A 23,278-nucleotide genomic window follows, 5' to 3' on the forward strand; every position below is an offset into this window, starting at 1 on the left:
ATATTGGAACTGTCACTGTCAGTGCAAACAGATCCAAGCACAAAGGCAAAATATGTAAAGCAGAAGATGATTTCTTCCATGTCATTTTTGGCCTCTGTTTACTTAACATCGACAGAAGTATCATCACTGAACGTGTTATGAAAACATGACATTTCCAGGAATAAAAATGAGTGCAATAAATGAATAACTGTCAGGATGAGCCTGCTTCCTTGTCCTAGCAGATCATTTAGTTGAGAATTGTCTCTTTTCTAAACGTGATTTTATTTGTTTAAGGATGATTGTTTAATTTTTTTTCCCCTATTCTCAATCAGTTTGTATCTTTTTCCCTTTGTATTGTATGGGAATAGGGACAGATCTTTTTGTGGTCTGGTTTATTGACTTGCTTTGCTTGTCTTTATTTTGCTATTGATACAAATGTATTCAATCCAGGCCATTAAAAAAAAAAAGCATTGGAAAATTTTGTAATGGAAATTAACCAGGTACCTCATTGCTGTGCATTACTTTGATTATGACACGTTTAACAGCTCTATCTCAAAGAATATCTGTTTTTTCCATTTTGAAATGCATCTTTTATTTCTGGAAGCCTTTACGGCCTGGGTGACTCAGGTATTAAACACTGCTTGTTCATAAAGGCATTTCTTTGCCCCGCGGTGAACAACACAGCCTGCACTTTCTGAAATGCATCATTTCCTGTCCATTATTTCATGATCCTTTTGAGATATTCTGTGGAGCAGCCCCAGCTCTGCAAGGTGTTTACGCTCGTGCTTTACGACAGCCGTACCAACAGCTCTGTTGAGCCATGGCAAGAAGAACTCACAGTTCTGAAGAACGCAGCTGATCAGTGCAGCTCTGCTGGAATGCCATCATTGCACTGAGCATGGAAACTACTCTGTTAAGGCCTTTAGGGTCACCGGGGCCCATCTGCAGAGGGTCAGCAGGCTGAGTTAACTGCAAACTGGTTTTTCACTGCAGCTATCAGTTTCTTTTCATTCCCCGCTGCCTTCACCCCAATGCTGTTCTTAGGAGGGCTGAACATAAAGGTAGAGAGAGAAATTATTTCTGGTTTACGTTACCTAGTGCAAAAAGCAGACTGAAAAATCAGCATTATGAACAGAATGAAACTTGGTGGGTATTCAGTACATGGTTCATAAAGGGCCCAGTGGGAATTGGAGTGAGAATTTATATTGCTTTCCACATTCCCCAAAACTCACATGGGGAAGCTCCATATTGCCTGGAGAATTAATATGGCGTTGTGTTAAGACACACAGCCCAGGAAACGGTTCTGAAGTCTGGAGAAGAGCTCTGACAAAGCCCTTCACCCTTTCTACTGTTTCTTTGAGTTTTATTACACTTTTCTCCAGCAATGCCATCATTCAACTATAAAAGCCAAATAAGAAATCCTCCGTTTCTGGTGTTTATGTTGGGTGAAGCCTTGTTGGCATTAGAAGAATTCATCACCTTACGCCAGCGGAAAAATATAAAAGTAGTTATTGTTTACTTTGTAATATCTTATCTAAGGCTCTCACACCTCGTTTGCACAGTCTGTGCTGTGTAATAGAGCTGGGTGAAGGTGTTTAATTCCAGGTGTATGATTTGCAGCCAGATGTCTGAGTTGTAACATTTGTCATTATGTGACTTGCTAATTGAAGACGAATACTGTGCCATATCGTGGAGGTTACAGGATGATTCAGGATACATTGACTGCAACGTGGTATTAAGGTGTTATTTGTGCTTGGAATTTCCGATATTACCCATGGGATGGAAGAGCTTCACATGACAAATATCCAATATTTTACGTCAATGCAAGCAGGCAGTAAAATTGTGAAGCCATGTGAGTGCAAGAAACAAGATGACTCATTTACAGATGTGCTGATGATAAATTCTTCATCACTGCACATAACCTGGGGCATCAGGAACTAGACTAATGTTCAGATAACCACTGTTTTTCCAAGTGGACAAACTCTTGCCAAAAATTGACAGGAACTTTCTTCAGCTCCTGTTTGAAACGCTCACTGCTAGATACAAGAAACAAAACCCATAGAAATAAACTTTTTGGGATTGATTCCTCTAGAAAACAGCAACTGAACCTAACTGACTTCACTGCAAACTGTGCCATTTCCCTTCCAGGTGGGATTTTTGCTGCTCGTAGTAATATCTGCAAGAGTTGCAGAAGGTTGATATCTTCTAAAAGCTTCTAAAAGTTTGCTGCCGTCTGTGAGTCTAAATCAGGGGGTTTCTGCCACTTATCTGTCCCAGAAACAAGGCAGCATTGCAGCACTGTTCAGAAAGAAGAATGTGAAAGGGCAAGTGCTGTGTTCCAATCCCTTAATCTGTTCATTGCATTGTGACATAATGTAGGTTTGTAAAAGGGGTAATAAATTTCCACTTGGAGGGGGCCCTAGTGGAAACCTTCCAATTGTTTTCCCTGCAAAATATGAATTTTTGGGGATGGATTAACTGCATGATTGAGAGAAAAAATCCCCGTTTTATCAAAAATTCATGGTTGATATTTTGAAACAGTTGATTGAACTCAGTCACTAGGTCTTGATTACAGTCTAGCATTTCCTTCTGCGTAGGCTGATCCATAGGGAATGCCATTCATTCCAACACTGAACTAGAGCAGGATGACTCAGATGATTAATCAGCTTTACTTTTTCTTATTAAGAAGCAAATATTTGACTTCCCCATCTGCAAAAGTGATGAGTGTCAAGCTCATGTTATAACACACATCATTTTGGTCACCCTTGACTCATGTTCTAAGAGAGGGAAAGTAAACTTGTAGCCTGTGATCCGTTATACAACTACAGGATTAATGAACACAAACAGCAGTACTGTTGCTTGTGTTTTCTGTTTGACATACAGTCCTTGTCATCTGGGGCCATCCTTGCTGCTTTCTGATCAATATTTGTCCCTAATTTGGAAGCAACCTTAAGCTCCTGGTTTATGGGTTCTGACAGTGGTTATCTATCAGCTGGTAGAAAAGCAGCCACTGAAACCTGTATTTTGCTAAATCACTTCCTAAGCTAGAAATGAGAACAGAATCTGCAGATGAACCACGTCCCTAATCTTCAATTCAAACATTTGCTGAATTTATGATGTTAACAATTCACTTACAGATTCTTCTTGCACAAATCATTACAATTAACCGCAGAGCCTTCTTTTTTTCCTTTCACTAATAGGTAAACCACAAGAGAAATGCAGCCAGTGTGCAAAGTTTGCGATCACCGTCATGAAATGGACATAATGAACCCAGTAAACACATTTCAATTGAAAGGCACAATGATTCTAGACAGACAAACCATCACTCTCCCAGCTCCCAACTAAGTAGGTCTCACTGCATGGAAAGGCTGCCAGCTATGGGGAACGGTTTAGAAAGTTAATGACATTAAGAATGGGATTCATTGGCGATTGTAATTCTAACTTCACTAAGCATTGCCAGAGGCATGACATGAAGAAACAAGTACTATTTCAAGCAGGCTGCAAAGCCAAGGGACAGATTAGCATCTGTTGGAATCGGCTGCAGTTGAGATTATTTATCCTCGAACGTCACAAGTTTTCAGAATGCCTAAAATTATTGTTTTTAAATTATTTTCACAAATCTCTGCATTCGGTTCCTAAATTTAAAATAACCTTTCCCTACGTTTTCGCTGTATGCTTTCAAACAAGTGAGCGTGAGGCAACTCGGAGTTAGAAGGCAGGGGAAGGGGCAGTTCTTTCAAATTGCTCGTTGTCAAATTTCACCTTTTACGTCAGAGAGGAGCAGGGAGCAGCTCTGTTGCTGTAGGATAGTCGGCACAGCCTCCAAGCTGCTGATTTTCACATTTAGGCTATGTTGCTGTGGACTTTGTTTCTGCCTTATCCCTCTCTATCCTTACTAATAAGATTAAGCCTTCGTCCACATTCTTCTAATTAAAATGCCATAATTCTGGGAAGAGATTTCAGGCCTACTTTTAGCGTAGTAATCAGGTATTATCCGTATATCTGTGAGTTCAAGTTACCATCTTTTAGTATGGAAGTTTGCACAAAGCTAGCACTTTGCATGCGGGCCAGAGAACACAGTCCTTACAAAGCATTATGTGATGAGTTGTGCCTGAATATAACTCATTATCCACAGCAATTAGAACCGCAGGCTTCATTTTGTCGTAGAGGCATCGACAACGTCCAAATGCTACAGCTTAGCTGCAGTGCTGCTCAGGCTGATGAGTTCATGGCTTTGGAGATGTCATCCAATAGTTTGAGCAACCAGAGGTTCCTCATATCTTGCTTGGAGCATTTCTGCATTTATCTGCAACATTTTTCCCTTACTTAACTGTAAGAAGCACGTCCTGAAGTTCAAGCTGTGCTCCATGTACCAGCTGCAGCCTTTAAATGTTATTTACAAGTTATTATTTCTGTAGCTTCTCATTCCCATAACAAGTTACCGTTCCAGGATTTGCAAACACTGCCTCCTCCCACTTCATCTCCTTCCTCTGTACGCTGTTTTTTTAAACTATGTGAAGCAGTGCTAAAAAAGAAGTTTTTGTTTAGTCAGCTTCTTGAGACTGTTTTGAAGAATGTACGGTGAGAACATTTTTTTGCAGTGGTTTGGTCATCCCAGTTCCAAGCATTTGCACGTTCAATCTATTGATTTTTCACATTATGGAACTAAAAAATGTTCTTGCCTAACGTAATAAAAGACCACGGGGGTAATAATGTAGTAAACGCAGGAGCAGCGATCTTCTAATCCTTCTAGAAGTAACCTTCTAATTTATTCTTAGAATTTGAAGCTCTCTATAAGGGGAAAGTCAATGAGCCACACATAGCTTAAGTGTGAACGGTGCAACATCGGTGATTAGCATTAAGGTTTATACAGACCTAGAACAAGGCCAGAGAATCCTAGAAGAAAAGCTGTGCAAACGTGCAGGAGCTTAACAAAAGGAAATCACACATCTGCCCTGTCACGCTTTTTGACTGTAGCAAAATCTGAATTCGGTAACCAGATGATGATGGAATAGCAAAATAAAAACTTAGGAACGTTTGTTCTACAAGGGTCAGTGGTGGGTGCTGCACTTGGGTCACAGCGATCTGTACAGCAGTACAGGCTTGGGGAAGAGTGTCTGGAAGTTGCCCAGTGGACAAGGAGGGACCCCGGTGTGCTGGTCAGCATCTGGCTGAATGTGGGCCAGCAGTGTGGGCAGGTGAACAAAGCCAGTGCCATCCTGGCCTCCATCAGAATTAATGTGGCCAGCTGGGGAAACGCTTGTCCCCTTGTTTGCAGGCACATACCTCAATATCGTGTCCAGCTTGAGGTCCCTCACTAGATGGAGGACAGGAAATTGTTCAAAAGTGTGCAGAGAAATGCAACAAAGTTGGTGAAGGGATGAGAAAATAAGACTTTTGAGAGGTGACAGAGGGAATCGGGGTTGTTTAGCCTGGAAGTGGCTGAGAGGAGAACTTCAAAGCTGAAAGTTTGTCTTGCATCCAACGTAACTGTTCAATTGCTTTGAATGTATGGGGGAAAATTGGCCAAGAAGGCCAATGGCATCCTGGCTTGCATCAGAAACAGCGTTGCAAGCAGGAGCAGAGAGGTGATTGTTCCCCTATATTCAGCACTCGTGAGGCCGCACCTCGAGTACTGTGTCCAGTTTTGGGCCCTTCACTGCAAGAAAGATATTGAGGCCCTGGAACGTGTTCAAAGAAGGGCAACAAAGCTGGTGAGGGGTCTGGAACACAGGCCATATGAGGAGAGGCTGAAGGAGCTGGGAATGTTCAGCCTGGAGAAGAGGAGGCTCAGGGGAGACCTCATTGCTCTCTATAACTTCTGAAGGGAGGTTGTAGTGAGCTGGGGGTCGGCCTCTTCTCTCGTGTCATCAGTGATAGGACCAGAGGGAATGGCTTCAAGCTACAGCAGGGGAGATTCAGGCTGGACATGAGGAAGTATTACTTTTCAGAAAGGGTGGTCAGGCACTGGAATGGATGCCCAGGGAGGTGGTGGAGTCACCGAGCCTGGGGGTGTTCAAGGAAAGGCTGGATGTTGTGTTGAGGGACATGGTTTAGTAGGAGCTGTTGGTAAGAGGTGAACGGTTGGACTGGATGAGCTTTGAGGTCTTTTCCAACCTTGGTGATTCTATGATTCTATGAAAATGGGTCACAGAACCATGGCAGTGGGAGAATTGGAGTGGGTACAAGATCATTACAATCTTCAGAAAAAGCTCAGGTTTTGCAATAAGAAGAAATGCAAATATCTGCCCAAATCTTTGCATGTCACCCCACATGCAGCAGCACATGGCTCGCTGGTCACCGTTGTTTGTTTGCTACTCATTCCCAATCAACATACCTTTCAAATGTAGTCCAACCATTTGTTTGACAACAAACAATTAGTTTTGTTTTTTTTTTAATGCATTTTTAATTTTTATAGGCATTTTAAATCTTAAGTATTATTCCTATGTAATCATAAAATCGTAACTGATTCGTATTTTTAACAAAATGAGTTGATTAGGGTGAATTAAGGTAGGCGTAGACTGAGTGTGACTGTGTTGGGAGATGTATCAACTACAATAGAAGAAAGTCCATTTCTGAAGCTCATTTTTAGTTTCTTGACACAGTTTCCATACAGTCAGGTAAAGTAAATCATCAGAGAAGGTCTTCAACCATTAGGAAGTCTCCATAGGTATCATGAAGGTAGAAGAGCTGATTAAGAAACATCAATGAATATCTTAAAAGTTTAAAAAAGTAAAAAACAAAGGAGCATAGACAGCTTTTAGAGAAAGAAACTGCTCAGTAGGGATGCTGCATTATTCTTCAGGTTCTTCACCTTTACAAAAGGGATTTCTACAGATAGACCATAAGCTAGTGACCAGTTTTATTAAGTGATCTGATTGATCCATTCAGTGGTTTGACGTTTTTTTAATGGAAGATGCTACATAGCATATATTCAATTCCATTATTATTTCTCCACTATCTCAGAAATTTCTAAGTGATCACAGGAACGTCCCCGTTTTGTAAGATGGGAGTTTTATTTTGCAATCCTTTATCTTCAGGTTGTTTTTTAATGGAATAAAAAACCAATATATCATTGTGAGCATAAGATGAAATTCCTTTTTGAGGTAAAGAATGAACAGAACGGGACAGTCTGAAACACACAGCTATTAAACGTCAAGAAGGTCATTACTGTCATTTCTAGATGCTGTTTGTGCTTACATCATGTTCTGTTCCAAGTTCCAAGGAAGGTCCCTTGATCCAAGGATCCAGAGGAACATCACAGGTTATGGAATCTATCTTTGAGAATCTGAACATGACATACCAGCTTACTTTCTTTTCTTCATTTTTGGAGTCATTACACTTTATGCATCACACTTCAAGATGTGCTCTATATCTAAACATCTCATTTGTTTCAGATTTGTTTGCACAGTGGTAGAAAAATGAAGAAAGATTTTAAAAAGAGAGCTTGAATTATTATTATTATTTTTTAAAGCTAGTATCACTCTTAGAATTCAGATGGTTCTTATTAACAAAGGTTTGGACAAGAATCAGGATTTACATTCCCTTCTGAATAGCTGGAATAAGATCATTAGTTGGAAGAGCTTACTGGCCCTTAAAGACGTATTTTTCTGCCGTAACTACTTTTGGCTGTAAGATGGGATACTAACATTGTAGTCTGATTACCCTTTACTTTCTCTTTCCAGATGAATTCCAGTTTGATACTGGCACTTTCATTATTAAACAAAAAAAAAAAAAAAAAAAAAAAAAAGAGTCTGAAATTCCAGTGCTGGTGCTGGCTAATTAAGATGTAGGAAACCCTGCTGTCCTGTGAAACACACACACACACACACACTTTGTAGTCCATGCTGAAAGTATCAAACAAATCAACACGTCATCACGTGTCAATCTGTAATTTCAGGGTATGCTTTAAAACATCGTAATATGGAGATTATATACAACTGTAGTAGGTTAGGTAACTTCTTTCTAGCCAGCATTTTTCTCTCTAGCTAACTTCAGTTTACCAGTTTTATTCCATTGAGGCCACTGACTTCAGGCTAATCGGATTCACATGATTCTTCTAAAGTTGCTTCCTGTTATTTATTTTCAGAGAGATTTATCTCAAGTGGCCATTAACTCATTTTTCCCTCACTGCATTAAAGGGATTTCTATCCAAACTGAGATCTGATATCTTTTATTTGTTGAATATCAGTTTGTTATCTTATATATAATTTTCTGTCAAAGCAATTTTGTGCATGTTCATCATGTGTGTAAATGGTCGGTCTGTCACAAAAAGGGCTGCATCCCAGTACAAGTTGAACTCTGTGTGTCCTTGCAAGAATCTTCTTGTTGTGCTCTTCTATTAAGAGTCTCCAATGTCTACTGCAAGAATCCAGCACCTGTTGCTGCAGGCTGCATCTCTCCTATTGGGTAGCTTCATTTGGAGTGAATGGCCTGTCAAAGAAGCTAGAAAGTTGATGGGCAATAGACTTGGTTTGTTTTCTGGGGCCAAAGTGAATCAAAAGGAATTGTGCTCCTTTGTTCCACTGCTGATGGCTGAGGTTTGGAGACAAACAGAACTGGGGTTCTAGGAGCCCATAGTGGTGCTCTGAAATCATCCCTTGAAGTGAGGCCCAGGCAGACAGGCGCAGGGAAGATGCCATCTCAAGGCTGCTTCTTTGCAGAGGCATTAGCAATTGAAACATTTGGGTACCGGTTCAGGAGGGTAGGAGTGACAAAATCAGGTGCTTGCAAATAAGTCGTTCTGATTACTTACGGCCCAAGAACTACAAAATGAAGCTTAAATATAAACGCTTTCCAAATTCGGATAGGTTTCTGGTTTGGTGAATCCTCACCCCGCAGATGATGATTCATAATACCCTTTTTCTTTAACTGTCCAAGGACAGAAGCATGGTGGGCTATCGAGCATCCTTATTATTCTCACTGCCGAGACTAAGGCTGTTGTCCATCCTGTGATGATGATGGTCATGGTGACACAGTGGGCGATCATTGCTGCAGGGCAGCATTTTTCTCAGTCTACTGCTCTCCCTAGAAATACTCAAAGGAGCATTTCAGCACTGGAGGCCTTCAGAACAAAAGGAAGTGCATGAGACACAGGTAATTTCCAACTGGCTCTTCAGCATACATAAGCCTCTTATTTACAGGATGAGTCACTGTAGATGTAATAGAGGAATTAAATCTTGAATTCATTAAAAATTCCCATTTTCTTGCTCATCAGCTCAGTGAAGAGAATAAGGAGTAGGAATAAGGTAATTTTTAAAATTTTTTTTGTCCCCCAAAGTTTGTAATCTTCAATGCATGTAAATTCTGAAGCAAGACATTAGTAGGATATTATCTTCATCTCTGGGACTGCTAGGTACAAAGGAATAGTGTGCAGATGCTGTCTTCAGCATCATTTGAATAACACTGCATGATTTACTGGATTCTGCCACAGCTGGCAATCCGGGAAGAAGGCAGCAAAAGAACTTAAAAAAAATACAACCTTCTGAAAATAAACTCTTTTGTGGTTAAATAACCAGCCAGTTGGAACTGAAGCTGTGTTTTCTTAGGGTGGCAGAACAGTAGGAAAAGCTGTTGGATTATTTTTGGCAGTGGTCACTACTTTAGATCTATCATTACTAAACTGACTGAGTACACTGAAGGGGTTATTGCTTTATTAGTACATTCTTCCAAAAAGCACAGCACACAGAAGTGCTGCACAAAGCAATACAATGAGCACATAACACGAGCTTGGAAGATTTCAGATTTATGAAAATTAAGCTGTTGTATTTGGATCTTGGTAGCAGAACCAAACGCAGTAAGCACACAAAATGGCAGCCAGCTCTCCTGTGGACGTGTTGCAGGCGTAAAATGAAGTCAACTTAAAAAAAATTGAACATTACTTTGTACGCTGGTGTTAGGAGCATGTTCTCCATAGCAGCTGCACCTGAATTTCCACAGAGTCTATCAGGATACTTTGCTATATGGGAGTACCTTATACAACTCTTCTTTATCTTGTTAAATGGAACAGATCAGTTACCTAAGTATTTAAGATGAATTTACAGTCTGCACCATACTCTGCTGAGAAGATACCTAAATAATAGATTAATCTGAGAAGGAAAAAAATGGTTTTCCTTTGATTTGGGTCTACGTGATCATTTGCAGTGTTACAATTAAGATGAGTTATTTTTTGCCTTGATAGTAGCCAGTGGACAAGCAGTTGAATCTGTGCCTTCGTGTGCCTGCAAATTTTTTACCCTCAAATTCTTTTCAAATATCAGCAAAAATCAGGTAATTCTTGGATAACAAACACCCATCTCATCATTCTCCTTTTGAATATCTATTGAATTCAGGTTATGATGTGAAAGAGCACACGCAAATGAAAGATTTTAGGCATCATCTCTTTACCAAAACAGTGCTGATTCCAAACAATCAGCAGAGTCCCATCACCACCACTGGATATGCTGTGTGATGTTTCATCTGTGTTATTTTTTTCCATTGGAACTATTCTGTAGGTATTATAAATGCCTGTGTGGTCCTGGCAGACCTGCTTTAGGTGGCTCTACTTGAGCAGGTGGGTTGGATCAGATGGAGGGAAGGTTTAGATTGGATTTCAGGGGGAAGTTCTTCATAGAGCAGTGAGGTGCTGGAACAGCTGCCCAGAGAGGCTGTGATGCCCCATCCATCCCTGGAGATGTTCAAGGCCAGGTTGGATGGAGCCCTGGGCAGCCTGGGCTGCTATGAAATGAGGAGGTTGGTGGCCCTGCCTGGGGAGGTTGGAACTTGATGATCCTTGAGGTCCCTTCCAACCCAAGCCATTCTATGATTCGATGAGATGGCCTCTGGAGGAGCCTTCCAACCTAAACCATCCTGTGCTTTTGTCTCTGGTTTTGAGTGAGAACTGATGACATGTGGTGTCATCACTTGTAAGCAGATTTGCCTTGCAGATGAAGAAGATGGGAAGTCTGAATCCTCACTTGTCCTTATCTGTTGTGCAAACTGAGCTCAGATGGTTACATCAGCAAGCACTGCTTTGTTATGCTGCATTTCTCCTGCTCGCAGTCAGCCTGTAAGATGCCTGAGAGGGACTGGGACAGTGGATAATTAAATAGGGTCTCGTAAAGGGGCGGAATAAGGTATCTTGTCTTACAGGCACACTGCTTGTGAAAGCCACGATTGCACTTTAGACAATTAATACACCGTAACAGTGAAAAAGGCACAGCTCAGAGTGCCAAGAGTGTGGATTTGTCCCTGTACTCCTGCTATCGAGTGGGGAAGGGTACTGAAAACATGTATTTGCTGGCTATTGACTGAAACAAATACTTCTAATTCTAGTTGAACACTGAGTGAGCAACTCCCAGACTCAGCTACGCAGCCAAACTGGCCCGATGGCATGCTGCAGCCAACCCCAGCTCAGCATCTGGATGAAATAAAGACCTTTCTCAGGAGCAGCTTTTTGTGCAATATACTCAGAGGTAAGCACAGCACACACAGAGCAGACTGAAATCTTGTATTACCAGCATCACACAGCAGTCCAAACATCTCTGCCAGGGGAAGTGTTTGTATGAGAATAGGTAGCAGGGCATCTGATGAACAAATGAGGGAAGAACTGCCATCCTGAAATTAAAAAGTAATTGATCTGTCTTCTGAAAAGTGAGGATGAGGGCAGTTTGCATTTAATAGTCTTATTTTTTGGAAATGCTTAGTTCTTTGACATATTAAACAAGCTGCATCACCGGTATCTGCTAGCTAGCTATTGTTTGGCTAACAGGGGAGTTCCCACGTATCCCTTCTTCCCATATTCTGCCTCCAGAAATGCCTTTGTGGAAAATGGGTTATTACAAGGAGAGATAATTCACTTAGAAGTCACAGGGCTCATTAAATATCCTCTGGTTTTGTACAACTGTTGCATTTTTGGTATTGAGAGGTTTGTGGTAACAGTTGTGGCCCACGTTACAAAGGCTGTAGTGCCAGCACTGGTACAGCTACGCATCTCCCTGCAAGCTCAGGTGGCTGCACTGGATGGGAACTGTGTGAACACTTTGCAGAAAGGACCGTGGAAGAGTCCAGTAGCTAAACATAGAACAAATTTAGAAACAACCCCTAAAACAGCTTGTAAAATACCTTCACATCAGCAAAAGTCACAATCCTGACAGTCTTAAGGCATGCCTATTCCCTAAATGCTTTTTGCTTGCACTGTCACTGAGACTAATCCACTTTTTGAATCTGTTTTTTAATTTTTAATTATTTTCTAGTAATATTATAATAGATTAAAAGATTCAGTTCTGAATCTTCAGGAAAATACCACATATCCCAAATACATTTGCTTGTGTTTGGGCCACAATCCCATAGAATGCTTTGCCAGAAGGACAGGAAATACAATGAAAGATTCAAAATATGCAACCTAAGAAGCTCAGAGAAAAAAGTGTGGCAGAAAATCAGAAAAGAGCTCTTTGCTGGCATTGCTATGCCTCTTTTCTATAGAAGGGAGTAATAAAAATGGGTATTATGCATAAACATGATATGCTGAGGCTGTTCTGGCATGTCTGAATTGCGCCTGGAGTTCGTTCTGCAAACCTTTTCCATTAACGTTTCTGTTGGAAAAGCTAACTTTCTAGAGATGCAGTGACCCATCTGATTTTAATTTGGTTGTTGAACAAGGGGTTACTCTTTGAATTGTGCACATCCAAGCTATTGAGCTACACCTAGTTCTATTTCCTTGTACAGACGATGATGGCTGCTCAAGTATGAGCAGCATGTGGGCAAGCAGCAGCCCTCAGCCTTCTTTTAAGTAAATTAAAGTAGCTGGAACAGTAAGGACTTTCTCTGTGAGAGGGATTTGACTCCTAACCATCATATCATCCCCATTTCTTCCAGTCCAAAGGCTGCAAGGAGAACTGCTACTGTTGCTTATGGCATTTCTCTCTTTTGTCCCCATGATGCAGGGTCTGAAGCATCTCTTCAGTCTATTTGGCATGTCCTGCTGATTTCTTAAATGCTTGCTAAGCCCTGCACAAACACAGCTGTTTATTTCATTTCAGCTCATTTGAGATAAGAAGTATCCACACAGGACCCTATGGTGCATGTCAGGGTTCTGCATTTTCTACAAGACTGCATCCCAGCAAAGACAAAGCTTTAGTGCCTCTTTGAATTCTAGTTTGAGAAAGCTGAGCAGGAAGGAGTGAAGTCAACAGTCATTGACCCAATCCCAGAAAAACATTAGGACATGCTGGGAAATCACAGCGGAATTGCACAGCCTGATTCCTCCGTTTGAAAAACCCTGTTTGTCCAGTGGGTGTGAGGCTGCCTGCCTGCTGGCTGGACGCTGCAATTCGGGGCCAGCTGAAGCACGTCATGCACAACAGAGCACCAAGACAGGGGAGGAGCCTGTATTGATAGGGATTTATGTTTTTTTCCTGTTTATATCCTGTCTGTACCTCATAGTTCTTCACAGAGGAATACAATGTCAGCCCTTGACTGCAATTTCAGATCATGTTTTCAATGCCTCTGCTGCTGATTTGTTCCCTAACATATGGCTGATTTAGTCAACACATGGCAGTTACCTAATAAAGTATTACTGCTGCTGGTGTTCCAGCATAATATTGTTCTTAGAGATATTTTAGATATTTGTCCCACATTTTTCCACACCCAAACAGATGTGCACATTCTCCAGGCTACAGGAAGACTAGCACTCGCTTTGGGTCTGCTACACAGGGACATTTGTGCAACTTCTTGCTCGTGGCACTGAAAAAAGGACGGTGTGTTCCTCTGTGCCCAGTACTGTGACCATAATGGTTTTAGCCACGCTCTACCTAAGATGCCGACCAGAAATAGTCTGTCACCCATGGTGCTCCTATGTAATACCCATATTTGTCCTAATAGGCAGCCTGAACTTGGACAAATCCCATCTGCCCTCGTGACATGTGATGTCTGAGCTCTTCTGGGAAGGAGCGTGGGCTTTATCTGCCCCAAATCAGCAATGTGGTGCGTCCCGAAAGGGCAGATGGGATAGATGGAGGCTGCTGGAGGCTGCTGAGCCAGCCAGAGTGCTGGGGCCTGTCCACATGGCAGGTAAGTGTGGCTGGGAGTGTGTGCTAATGGCCAGATTCAGGGGGTTCCCCCACTTCCACAAATACCAGCTCGGTGCTCCCCACCCTCACCCGAAGGACAGCCATGCAGACGGATGAACTAAACAGACAGCTATTTTAGCCAAGGTCCTATTTCTACGCTTGCTCCTCTGCAGGGTATTTGCAGCCAAAAGACCAGTGCTGGCCGAAAAGGTTATTGCAAAAATCACCAGAGATTTTACTCCTGGGAACATGCTGTCGCCATATGGTCTCCGCATTAATAATACCAAACAAGTGCTTCATAGTGTTCTAATAACAAATACCAGAGGAATTAATAATAATCTAGCTATTATTTTCTAATGTTCTCACTTTATGAACAACTTTTATACTGTCTGAACGAGCTCTTCTGGAAGATCCACATCTGGTACCCACATGAGAACCTGATGAAATCTGTATGGTCCTGGGTATCTTACACGTTTATTGCCAGCAACACCATCTGTTTCTGCCAGCGTGGCTTACAGTAATACTACATTTTTCTTTTGTTCTAGGTGCATAGCGTAATGTCCATGCTGTACTACACTCTGATTATAGCTTTTTTGATCGGCACACAGGCAGCTCCAAAGTCAGAGGACAATGGTCCACTGGAGTATCCTGCAGAACACTCCTTACCCAGTACACAACAGAGTAACGGACAGCACATTTCCGAGGCAGCCCCACAGACAAGCCACGGCCGCTTTGCTTGGATGCCAGATGGAACAGAAGATTTAAATATCGCCATGGACCAAAATTTCTTTAACAAGAAGCGTTTCCGGTCTTCTCGGGTCCTGTTCAGCACGCAGCCACCTCCAGTGTCAAGGAAGGGACAGAATACGGGGTTTCTCAGCAGTGCAGTCTCTCTCAACAGGACTGCCAGGACCAAGAGGACTGCACATCCCGTACTGCACCGGGGAGAGTTCTCAGTGTGCGACAGTGTCAGCATGTGGGTCGGGGACAAAACCACAGCCACTGACATCAAAGGCAAAGAGGTGACCGTGTTGGGAGAGGTCAACATTAACAACAACGTTTTTAAGCAGTACTTTTTCGAGACCAAGTGCAGGGACCCTCGGCCGGTGTCCAGCGGGTGCCGAGGGATCGATGCGAAGCATTGGAACTCTTACTGCACCACCACACACACCTTCGTCAAAGCACTGACCATGGAGGGCAAGCAAGCAGCCTGGCGATTTATCCGGATTGACACAGCCTGTGTCTGTGTGCTCAGCAGGAAATCGGGGAGACCCTGAGACGGAGCTGAACCCCACAACAGCATCCTCCTATCCCCCTACCTCAGCCTGTAAATTATTTTAAGTTAAAAAAAAAAAAAAAAAAAGGACTGCATGGTGTATTTATAGTTTATACGATACAAAAAGGACCTCATTATTTATTAAACTCTTTTGGAAACCTTTCGTGTTTTGCAATTCATTGACCAGCCGGACTCTTCAAAAGACATCCATCTTTGTCGTAACGCAGCCCTGCAGCTCTGAGCTGCTCACAGGGCCGCTGGACAATCTTTGTTCACCATTCGGCACAAGTGCAGTGCTTTTGTGGCCTTTATGTGTATCCCTCTCTTCCCCAGCAGTTTCCATCACGTAACCTGTCAGCTTACTTAGACAAATAAGCTGAAATGTTTTGACCAGTTACCAAGAGGCTGAAAAAAAGTCTTTTCAAAACTTGCCTCTACTTCTACTAATTATCCTTAGAGGTATTAGTTTTATTAGTCATATCAGGGAATTCCTGGTAGAAAACACTAATCTTCACGATGCCACATGCATTTCTAAGCATGACTCGTAGTGCATTTTTTACAAATTGGCAAAATGTTTTCACTGCAAAAATGATCCATTCTCAGTTATCTTTGAATATTTGCCCGCATACAAGCAGAATCCAGATAAATGTATTTTTTAATTAAAATGCTGTTCTGCAGCTCATTGCTCATGAGCTGTATTAGAGTGATGGGGTTATAAATGTAAACCTAAATGTGTAAGTCAAAAATCATCACGTAGTCGATAATTAAACAAGGGAATGAACTCAAGGTGGTTTTTTGGCAGCGAGGCATTGACACAGGACCAAATGTTTTTATGTGTGATAGAAACAAAGATTTAAAAATACAAGTCTGTGTTTTAGCAAGGAGCCCCAAAGCAAACCCTGTGCTCATCATTTCTGTGCTTTGGAGAACACTGATTTCGGGAAGCAATAGTGGAGCCTGGGGTCCGTGCTGGGTGTTGCAGTCATTGCTCAATGGATAAAGCTGTATTTTCTCTCTCACTGTTTCCTTTGGAAGAACAACTGCTATCCATTGTAGAAACTGTTTCAAAACAAACACCATTAGGGTTTTTAGCTTTGTGTCTTCCAAATCTTAGAGGGCACACTTTACTCGCACGCTGTTCTTTCCGTGATGGAAAAAAGCAGCCCTAACATTTGCTTCCCCAGCGTCAACAGCAAAGGACAGCAAACCTCCAAAGAAAATGTACTGTTGTAAAATAGTGCCAGTCTGAGAGATAAGGCGACAGTACAGAGCCCATTCCAGATAACCACTGGTACTGCACTTTTCAGCCTCCTCGAGGAAGTGATTATGGTGTGGGACAGCGATATTCCAGTAAGAATGTTATGTCCTCTCCAGAACAGCATTTCTGCAATATTTGTGTGAATAACCAGTTATCTGAAAGGTCAGGGAGCGGGCAGGATCCTGACTGTCCTCAGTCCTCCAAATAATGACCTCCTGTTCTGTCGCGGGGGAGGCAATGAAAACTATGAAATGCTTTGAGTGTGATCACATAGGCTCTGTCACAATAGCAGAATATGGTAAGCGTGGCAACCACCTGCCAGTCAGCACAGGAGGGATGGAAGAAGAACAGTGAAAAACACAGTATTTTGGAACCAAGGAAAAAAAAAACAAAACACGTAATTGGAGCAGAGTGGGGCCTGTGCACTTCTGTGGCCTTAAAGCCATGGACAAAGGTCATAAATCTGATCTTTACCATGAATGACAGCATGACCAGGAAAAACTGTAGCCCTGAAACTGACCTTAAAGCAATCTTGGGAGCTGTGGTCCTTCTGCAGCCAGCTGACTGTGCTATACCTTCAAGCCATTCTTGCCATTCAGCCTCTGGAATCTGGAGATCACCAGAGGAACGGAGGTAGGTGAGGGGTATTTTGGGTGCAGCTGTGTGCCCAACTCAATGATCTTTTAGAGCACCTGACCAGGCTGTAGCAGGAAGTTGCCAAGCTGAGGTGGATTCAGTGGCAAGAGAGATTGATTGGTGCTTGGAACCCGAAAGGGGTGATCATGTTAGAAAGGTGCAACTGAGGACCCAAGTCATTACTGATGGCACAAAAAAAAAGCAAAGGGTCTTTGAAATTGGAGGCTCTTTGCTGAGAGGCACTGAGGCACCCATCTGGATAACCTCTCTAGTGGGGTTTTCTGCCTGCTGGGAGCCTGCAACCAGAACATCAAGAAGAGGATACCAGGTATGATAAAGCTGAACCACTGCTATCCCCTCCTGGCCTTTCAAGACCAGGAAATTAAATATCAAACAAGACATGAAGCCCCTTGGGAAGATGCTGAAGGGATTGGGAGTGCAGGTAGTGTTCTCAGTCTTCCCACTTGGAGACTGGGCAGAAGGAGAACGGATCAGCTGAATGACTGGCTGTGGGTGGAGGCACACCAATGGCTATGGGTTCTGTGATCTAGGACACACCTCCATAAACTAGGAATGTTGGTGTGGGATGGGACACAAGTGACTAGGAGGACGAGGTAACAAGCTGTCTGGGCTCATCACCAGGGCTTTAAACTAGAGCTGCTGGGGGAAGGGGATGTGCTGCTGAGTGACAGAGAAGACCCAGGGAATGCTGTCACCTTAGGAAACAGCAAGGAAAAACATCAGATTTGTCCTGGAGGTTTGTGGGAGAGCTCTCTAGGGAGGTAATGCATCCAAAAGCCCAGCTGACGTGCGTCCATGATGCACACAGCATGGCAAATAAGCAAGAGAAGTTAGAAAGCATGGTGCGCTTGGAAAACTATGATCTTACTGCTGCCACAGGAACATGGTGGGATGGTTCATATAACTGGAATGCCACCACTGAGGGCTGTAAGGTTTATAGAAGGGATAGGCAAGGTAGGATGGGTGGGGGAGTTGCCCTCTATGTTAAATGTGGATAGACTGCAAGGAGCTCCCTCTGAGTAACAGTCAGGACCAGGTGGAGAGCCTATGGGTTAAGATAACTTAATGATCCTTAAGGTCCCTTCCAAGCTAAGGCATTCTATGATTCTACGAAAAAGACACTACCTGTGTCCCCAGAGTGAAAGACAAAGAGCTGTCATTACCAGCTCTATGAGTTACTGTAACAAATCTGGACTTGATTAAAGACGCTACTGGTAAACATTGCGCTAGTCATTATGGGGTGGTGAGAGGTTATTTAGTCTGTAGATATTGCTGTGATCTATTCTGTGCTTATCACTTCAATTGATTTTGTGCTTCCAAGACTGCAGCTAGGCTTCTGGTTCATCCTGCATGACGGTAAACTGTTATTACTGACATTTCTTGCTGTTCATAAAATAAGGGGTCCAAAAAAGAGTGGGGAAAAAAGAGTGAAAAAGACTCCACAGAGGAGTTAATAAATCTTTTTTTATTGAATTCATGCCCATAGCTGTCACCCAGCTACAGAAGGGCTGAGAGAGAGCTTTTGAACAATTGATGTGTACAAACCCTGTTAAAGTGGCTCCATACTTTTGGGATTTCAGTATATAGATGAAGGAATACAAAACTCACGTGACAGTTGCTAACAAATGCTACAGCAATTTTTCTACAGCACACCAGGGTCAAATAATTGAATAATGAACAGAACAAAACACAGGAAAGCATTTTTAACACTGTTGCTGACACTCCAGAGGCTTAGCCTTCCAAATTGCAGTGGACCAAACAATACATCTTTCTTAAAGAGCTTCTGATTGCATAAATGAAAGTAACTTTTGTGTCACGTGTCAGAGATGGGTGAACAGTCATGGAAAAGTCTTTAATGTTAAAAGTCTTCTATGATTCTATGGTGAAGGTATCTTAGCACTTTCCAAATCATACCAGCGATGCCTTCAATCAATGCTTCCATCACCTAACATGGCACTCATCCTTGCACCACTGCTGCTATTGCAGTTTAGCTTTTAGGTTTTGTATTGACGTGTCTGAAATCCTGCTGCGTCTGCACTGCTGAGTTATGCCGAAAGCCTGGAGTGCCAAGAGTCCATTCTAACCTTCAGTCTTGCCATCAGGTTATAATCTGTTGAGCCTTGCCCTGATTATTTTCATTTCAGTTGCAATATAGACAGGAGGTTTTGACACTGGCAGAGGAAGAGCCTGGTTATAAAACAGGGGCACACTTTCCCCATACGATTCCTTTCATCATGACACTGATGCATTATCTAATCCCTTATTCAAACATGATTAAGAGAAGCACTGTAGATGCCACACCCTTAGAATAATTTCTTCAGTAAGCAACATCTTTCACTGGAGCAATTAATACCATTGTCAGAGATCTTTCTTGTGGAGATTGAAATCACTGTGTATTGTATTTTTATTTTTCTCTGTCTTCTAGAGGAGTTTCACTGTCTTCTAGAAAAGTCACTTCTGGCAAGAATAAAAATCATAGAATCATAGAATGCCTTAGGTTGGAAGGGGCCCCAAGGATCATCAAGTTCCAACCCCCACAAGCAGGGCCACCAGCCTCCAGATCTGGCACCAGCCCAGGCTGCCCAGGGCCCCATCCAACCTGGCCTTGAACACCTCCAGGGATGGATGGGGCATCACAGCCTCTCTGGGCAGCTGTTCCAGCACCTCACTGCTCTCTCTATGAAGAACTTCCCCCTGACATCCAACCTCAATCTTCCCTCCTTGAGCTTAAAACCATTCCCCCCCGTCCTATCAGTGTCTACCCTTGTAAAAAGCTGATTCACCAACATTATAAGGGTTGCAAGAGTCATTGGACCTGACATGTGATCTTAAATTCCAGCACTTTAAAGATTGTTCACTGACACTTCAACCAAGCTACTTTTCAAAAAGTAAACAGGAACTAGCAGAAACTAAGGAACACTGAATGTTGTAGCCCAAAGTGGAGGAAACTATGGAAGAATATGGAAGAACCATTATACAGCAGTTTAATACTTAAAGAAAACAATCCAGCAGAACACCTGGTAGCACACAGAGGGACTTGAAATTAAGAAAATACAAGACAGAATTATCCAGGTTCTAATGTGGCCTGGAGACAGTACTCACAGGTTTCAGACAGTACAGGAGAGTAACTACATGACCAAAATTGTTTAAAACTGCCAACATTAGCTGCACATCCTTACTGTTTGTGGCTTGGAAGTCACAAGTTGGTATTTCAAATAAACAAAGGTAAGGTTCGCATGCAGCTGAGAACAGAAAACAACATCCTAATCATGGCAACAGCAAACAGGAAGGGGCTTTGTAGATATCTGCAGGTGTTCTCTGTCTCTGCAGGACAGACTGGTGACTAACAATGGAAATCCAGTTCTCTCAACCTAGAAAGGCAAATTCTCCTTCAAAATGCATTCCCAAAGCTGAGCACTGAAACCAAAAACATTTGGTAAGAGCTATTGCTAGCCTGAAGTAAACAGCATTTCAGATGTTTGAAGCAAGTTAACAGATGATTAAACTGAGAGCAATTAGGCACCATTTCCATGTCTTCTAACATGTGTCTCTTGCCACCTGTCTTGCCAACTGCAGGAGTGTCACTGAGCTGTAGAAGCTAAGCAAGAAAACTGAAAATATACTGCTCCTGTTTTGCCATAAGACTGCTAGCTACTGGATGACACAGAAACAGCTGCTAAATGGAACGCTTTGCAAGGCTGACCCTTTTCAGTTATCTTGCAGGCTTGAGATACGAAAGTGACCACATGGTAAGTAAACAGTGGTTTACTCTCATTTTATTTTTTTTAATGGGACTGGAAATGAGCACACATCCATCCACAGATGGCATATACATCGCTATAGTAATGCTCTTTCAAAGAATATGCACGTTTCTGAAAAAAAAGTTTGTTGGTGGTTGTTTTGATTTGTTTCCTTTCTATTTGTCTGAAGAAATAAAGTAGCTATGAGGGTCAGAAATGTTTCTGGGCTGAGTCCAATTCCTTTCCTGACTTTTTTTCCCATGACATTCTACCCAGGGTCGTTCAAACTGGAAATCAGTAGTTCTGTGGTTTACTCATACCAAAAAAAAAAAAAAAAAAAGGGAGCTCTGGTACTTTTTTAGCATATATTACTAAAAGGGTTCAAGAGTACCCTCCGTCATGTGGCTTTGGCTGTTCATAAACATTGCTCTGACCAGTGGGGGAAAATTTAGATATTTCTCAGAATGATTTGTTGCCTTCTCATGACAGTTGCAATTTCAGACTGGATTGGATCCAGTGGGAAAATGTTTAGACAGAATACTGCACCAAACAACACTCCTGAGAGCTGTGCCCGTGGTGAGCCTGTAACAGAAAGTAAGTTTATAGGAAGATATTAAACAAAAATACATCATGCTATGACTGCATGTTGCAGGGTAAAAGGCCCATTCATTGGGAGTAACACCCCAAAGGGACTTCAGGCAAGAAAAGCTGAGCACCACACAAACACGAAGTCATTCTGTGGTCTGTAACACCAATCATTTGGTTCAGCTCTGTATAAATCATGTACAGTGACTGTAGTGAAAGAGATAACAAAAAGGAAAAATGAGGGACATGGGGAGACTAGAAAAGGCAGATATCTCATGCAAACCTTTCCCTCCATGACCCCTTAAATTTTGGGTTTCAGGAGCGCTCAGGAAATATTTAGCTAAAAAAAACTCCTTCAGCAGGCCATGCCAGCTCCGAGCACACAGAAAATGTCTGTGTGTAGCCAACAATATCCTTGCAATCAAAGGGAACCAGTGAAAGTGAGAAGATTCTTGCACAGAGGTCTGGAGGTTGCTCAATATGACTCAGCAATGTTGCAATGGGATATTTTTATATCCCTGGACAAGAAGGAACATACAAGCAGTAGAAGCTCAATGGCTGCTTAAAAGAATTTAGTTAACCTACTTCAGTAACTAAATTATAGATTTGGCTTTTGAAGATCATTAATTACATGCGTAACATCCTTACCCTCCAGAATGTAGCATCTTTTGGAGTGACAGAGTACTGGAATGGGCTGCCCAGAGGGGTGGTGGACTCTCCTTCTCTGGAGATATTCAAAACCCATCTGGATGCTTTCCTGTATAATCCAACGTAGGCAACTGCTTTAGCAGAGTGTTGGACTGGGAGATCTCCAGAGGTCCCTTTCAGCCTGTATGGTTCTATGATTCTGTTATCATGATTATGAATTTAATTCCAGAGCATCAAATAATTTTATTTTTTCTTTTTCAAGAAAAGCACGTTTTTAACAGGCTCACTCTAGAAGATTTGTTCATTACATCTTTGGAAACTGTAGTGGAAATGCTAAGTCACAGCCTGAAGCACTGATTGAGCACCTGGTGGGAAGGCAGGGCCAACCCAGGGGAGCTCAGCTGCATGCAGTGCACCTGAGTGACTGGAAGGGATGGAGTCAAGATCCACCCTTCCCAGATCTCATTTAAGGGTCAGCAGTGGAGGTGAGGATATCTTTTGTTGGAGATCCCCACCTACCAGAGGCCTTCTAAAGGTAAGCAACTCTCTTTTTTTTTTTCTTTTTTTTTTTCCTCTTTCATTTCTCCACCCATGGCTGTTGCATTTTGTTTGCTGTAGCCAAAGGCTTTGCTGCCCTGCTATTATCATCCCATTGTAGCCTTATAGAAACAAACATCTGTTCAAAAATAAGAAGTGATGTTATTCATCCATTCAGGGCAGCACAGTCAAGGGTCTGTATTATATAAACAGGGAACGATGAGGTGCAAATACATCACCCTTCAGTCCTCTATTTCCAATATGGCCAAACTGGATACTTACAGAAAACAAGCCAATGTATGTTCTTAGCTAATAGCTGGTAAAGCTTTAGGTATGACTGAAGCCCCAAACAAAAGAGCAGACTAAAACACCAACCAATCCAAAGAATCTCATAAACAGCATGTATCTCGCCACTCAATAAAGAAATGTCTTTGTCTTCTACAGGAAGGCAAAAAGCAAAAAAAAAAATTGCTGTTAAATCTCAGAATCTATGAAAAAGGGAGGATTACATTGGAAAAAAATCTCTCTAGCCAGCAACAGCATCATTAAA

The 23,278-nt window shown here is 42.2% G+C and overlaps 1 protein-coding gene and 1 long non-coding RNA gene across 6 annotated transcripts in view; both read left to right on the forward strand.

The window, feature by feature from the left end:
• NGF (nerve growth factor) overlaps positions 1 to 15,466 on the forward strand; it is a 47,954-nt gene extending 32,488 nt beyond the window's left edge. For 4 of the 5 annotated variants that reach the window (XM_042884224.1, XM_042884225.1, XM_042884228.1 and 1 more), the window contains 2 exons: positions 11,293 to 11,432; positions 14,573 to 15,466. In XM_042884224.1, the coding sequence (XP_042740158.1) occupies positions 14,585 to 15,304 (720 nt within the window). In that variant the 5' untranslated portion in view covers positions 11,293 to 11,432; positions 14,573 to 14,584 and the 3' untranslated portion in view covers positions 15,305 to 15,466. Of the gene's footprint in view, positions 1 to 11,292; positions 11,433 to 13,839; positions 14,029 to 14,572 lie in introns of all 5 variants that reach the window. The other variant, XM_042884226.1, reaches the window with a different exon arrangement.
• A 1,389-nt stretch (positions 15,467 to 16,855) lies between these two features.
• On the forward strand, positions 16,856 to 22,512 carry LOC122187179. The gene is made up of 4 exons (XR_006181253.1): positions 16,856 to 17,194; positions 20,795 to 20,967; positions 21,448 to 21,552; positions 22,454 to 22,512. It is a non-coding gene; the product is annotated as an uncharacterized LOC122187179 (long non-coding RNA).
• The last annotated feature ends 766 nt before the right edge of the window (positions 22,513 to 23,278 follow it).

This window comes from Lagopus leucura, unplaced genomic scaffold (genome assembly GCF_019238085.1).
Source record: "Lagopus leucura isolate 7727_CA_CO unplaced genomic scaffold, USGS_WTPT01 Super-Scaffold_100043, whole genome shotgun sequence".
NCBI lineage: Eukaryota > Metazoa > Chordata > Aves > Galliformes > Phasianidae > Lagopus > Lagopus leucura.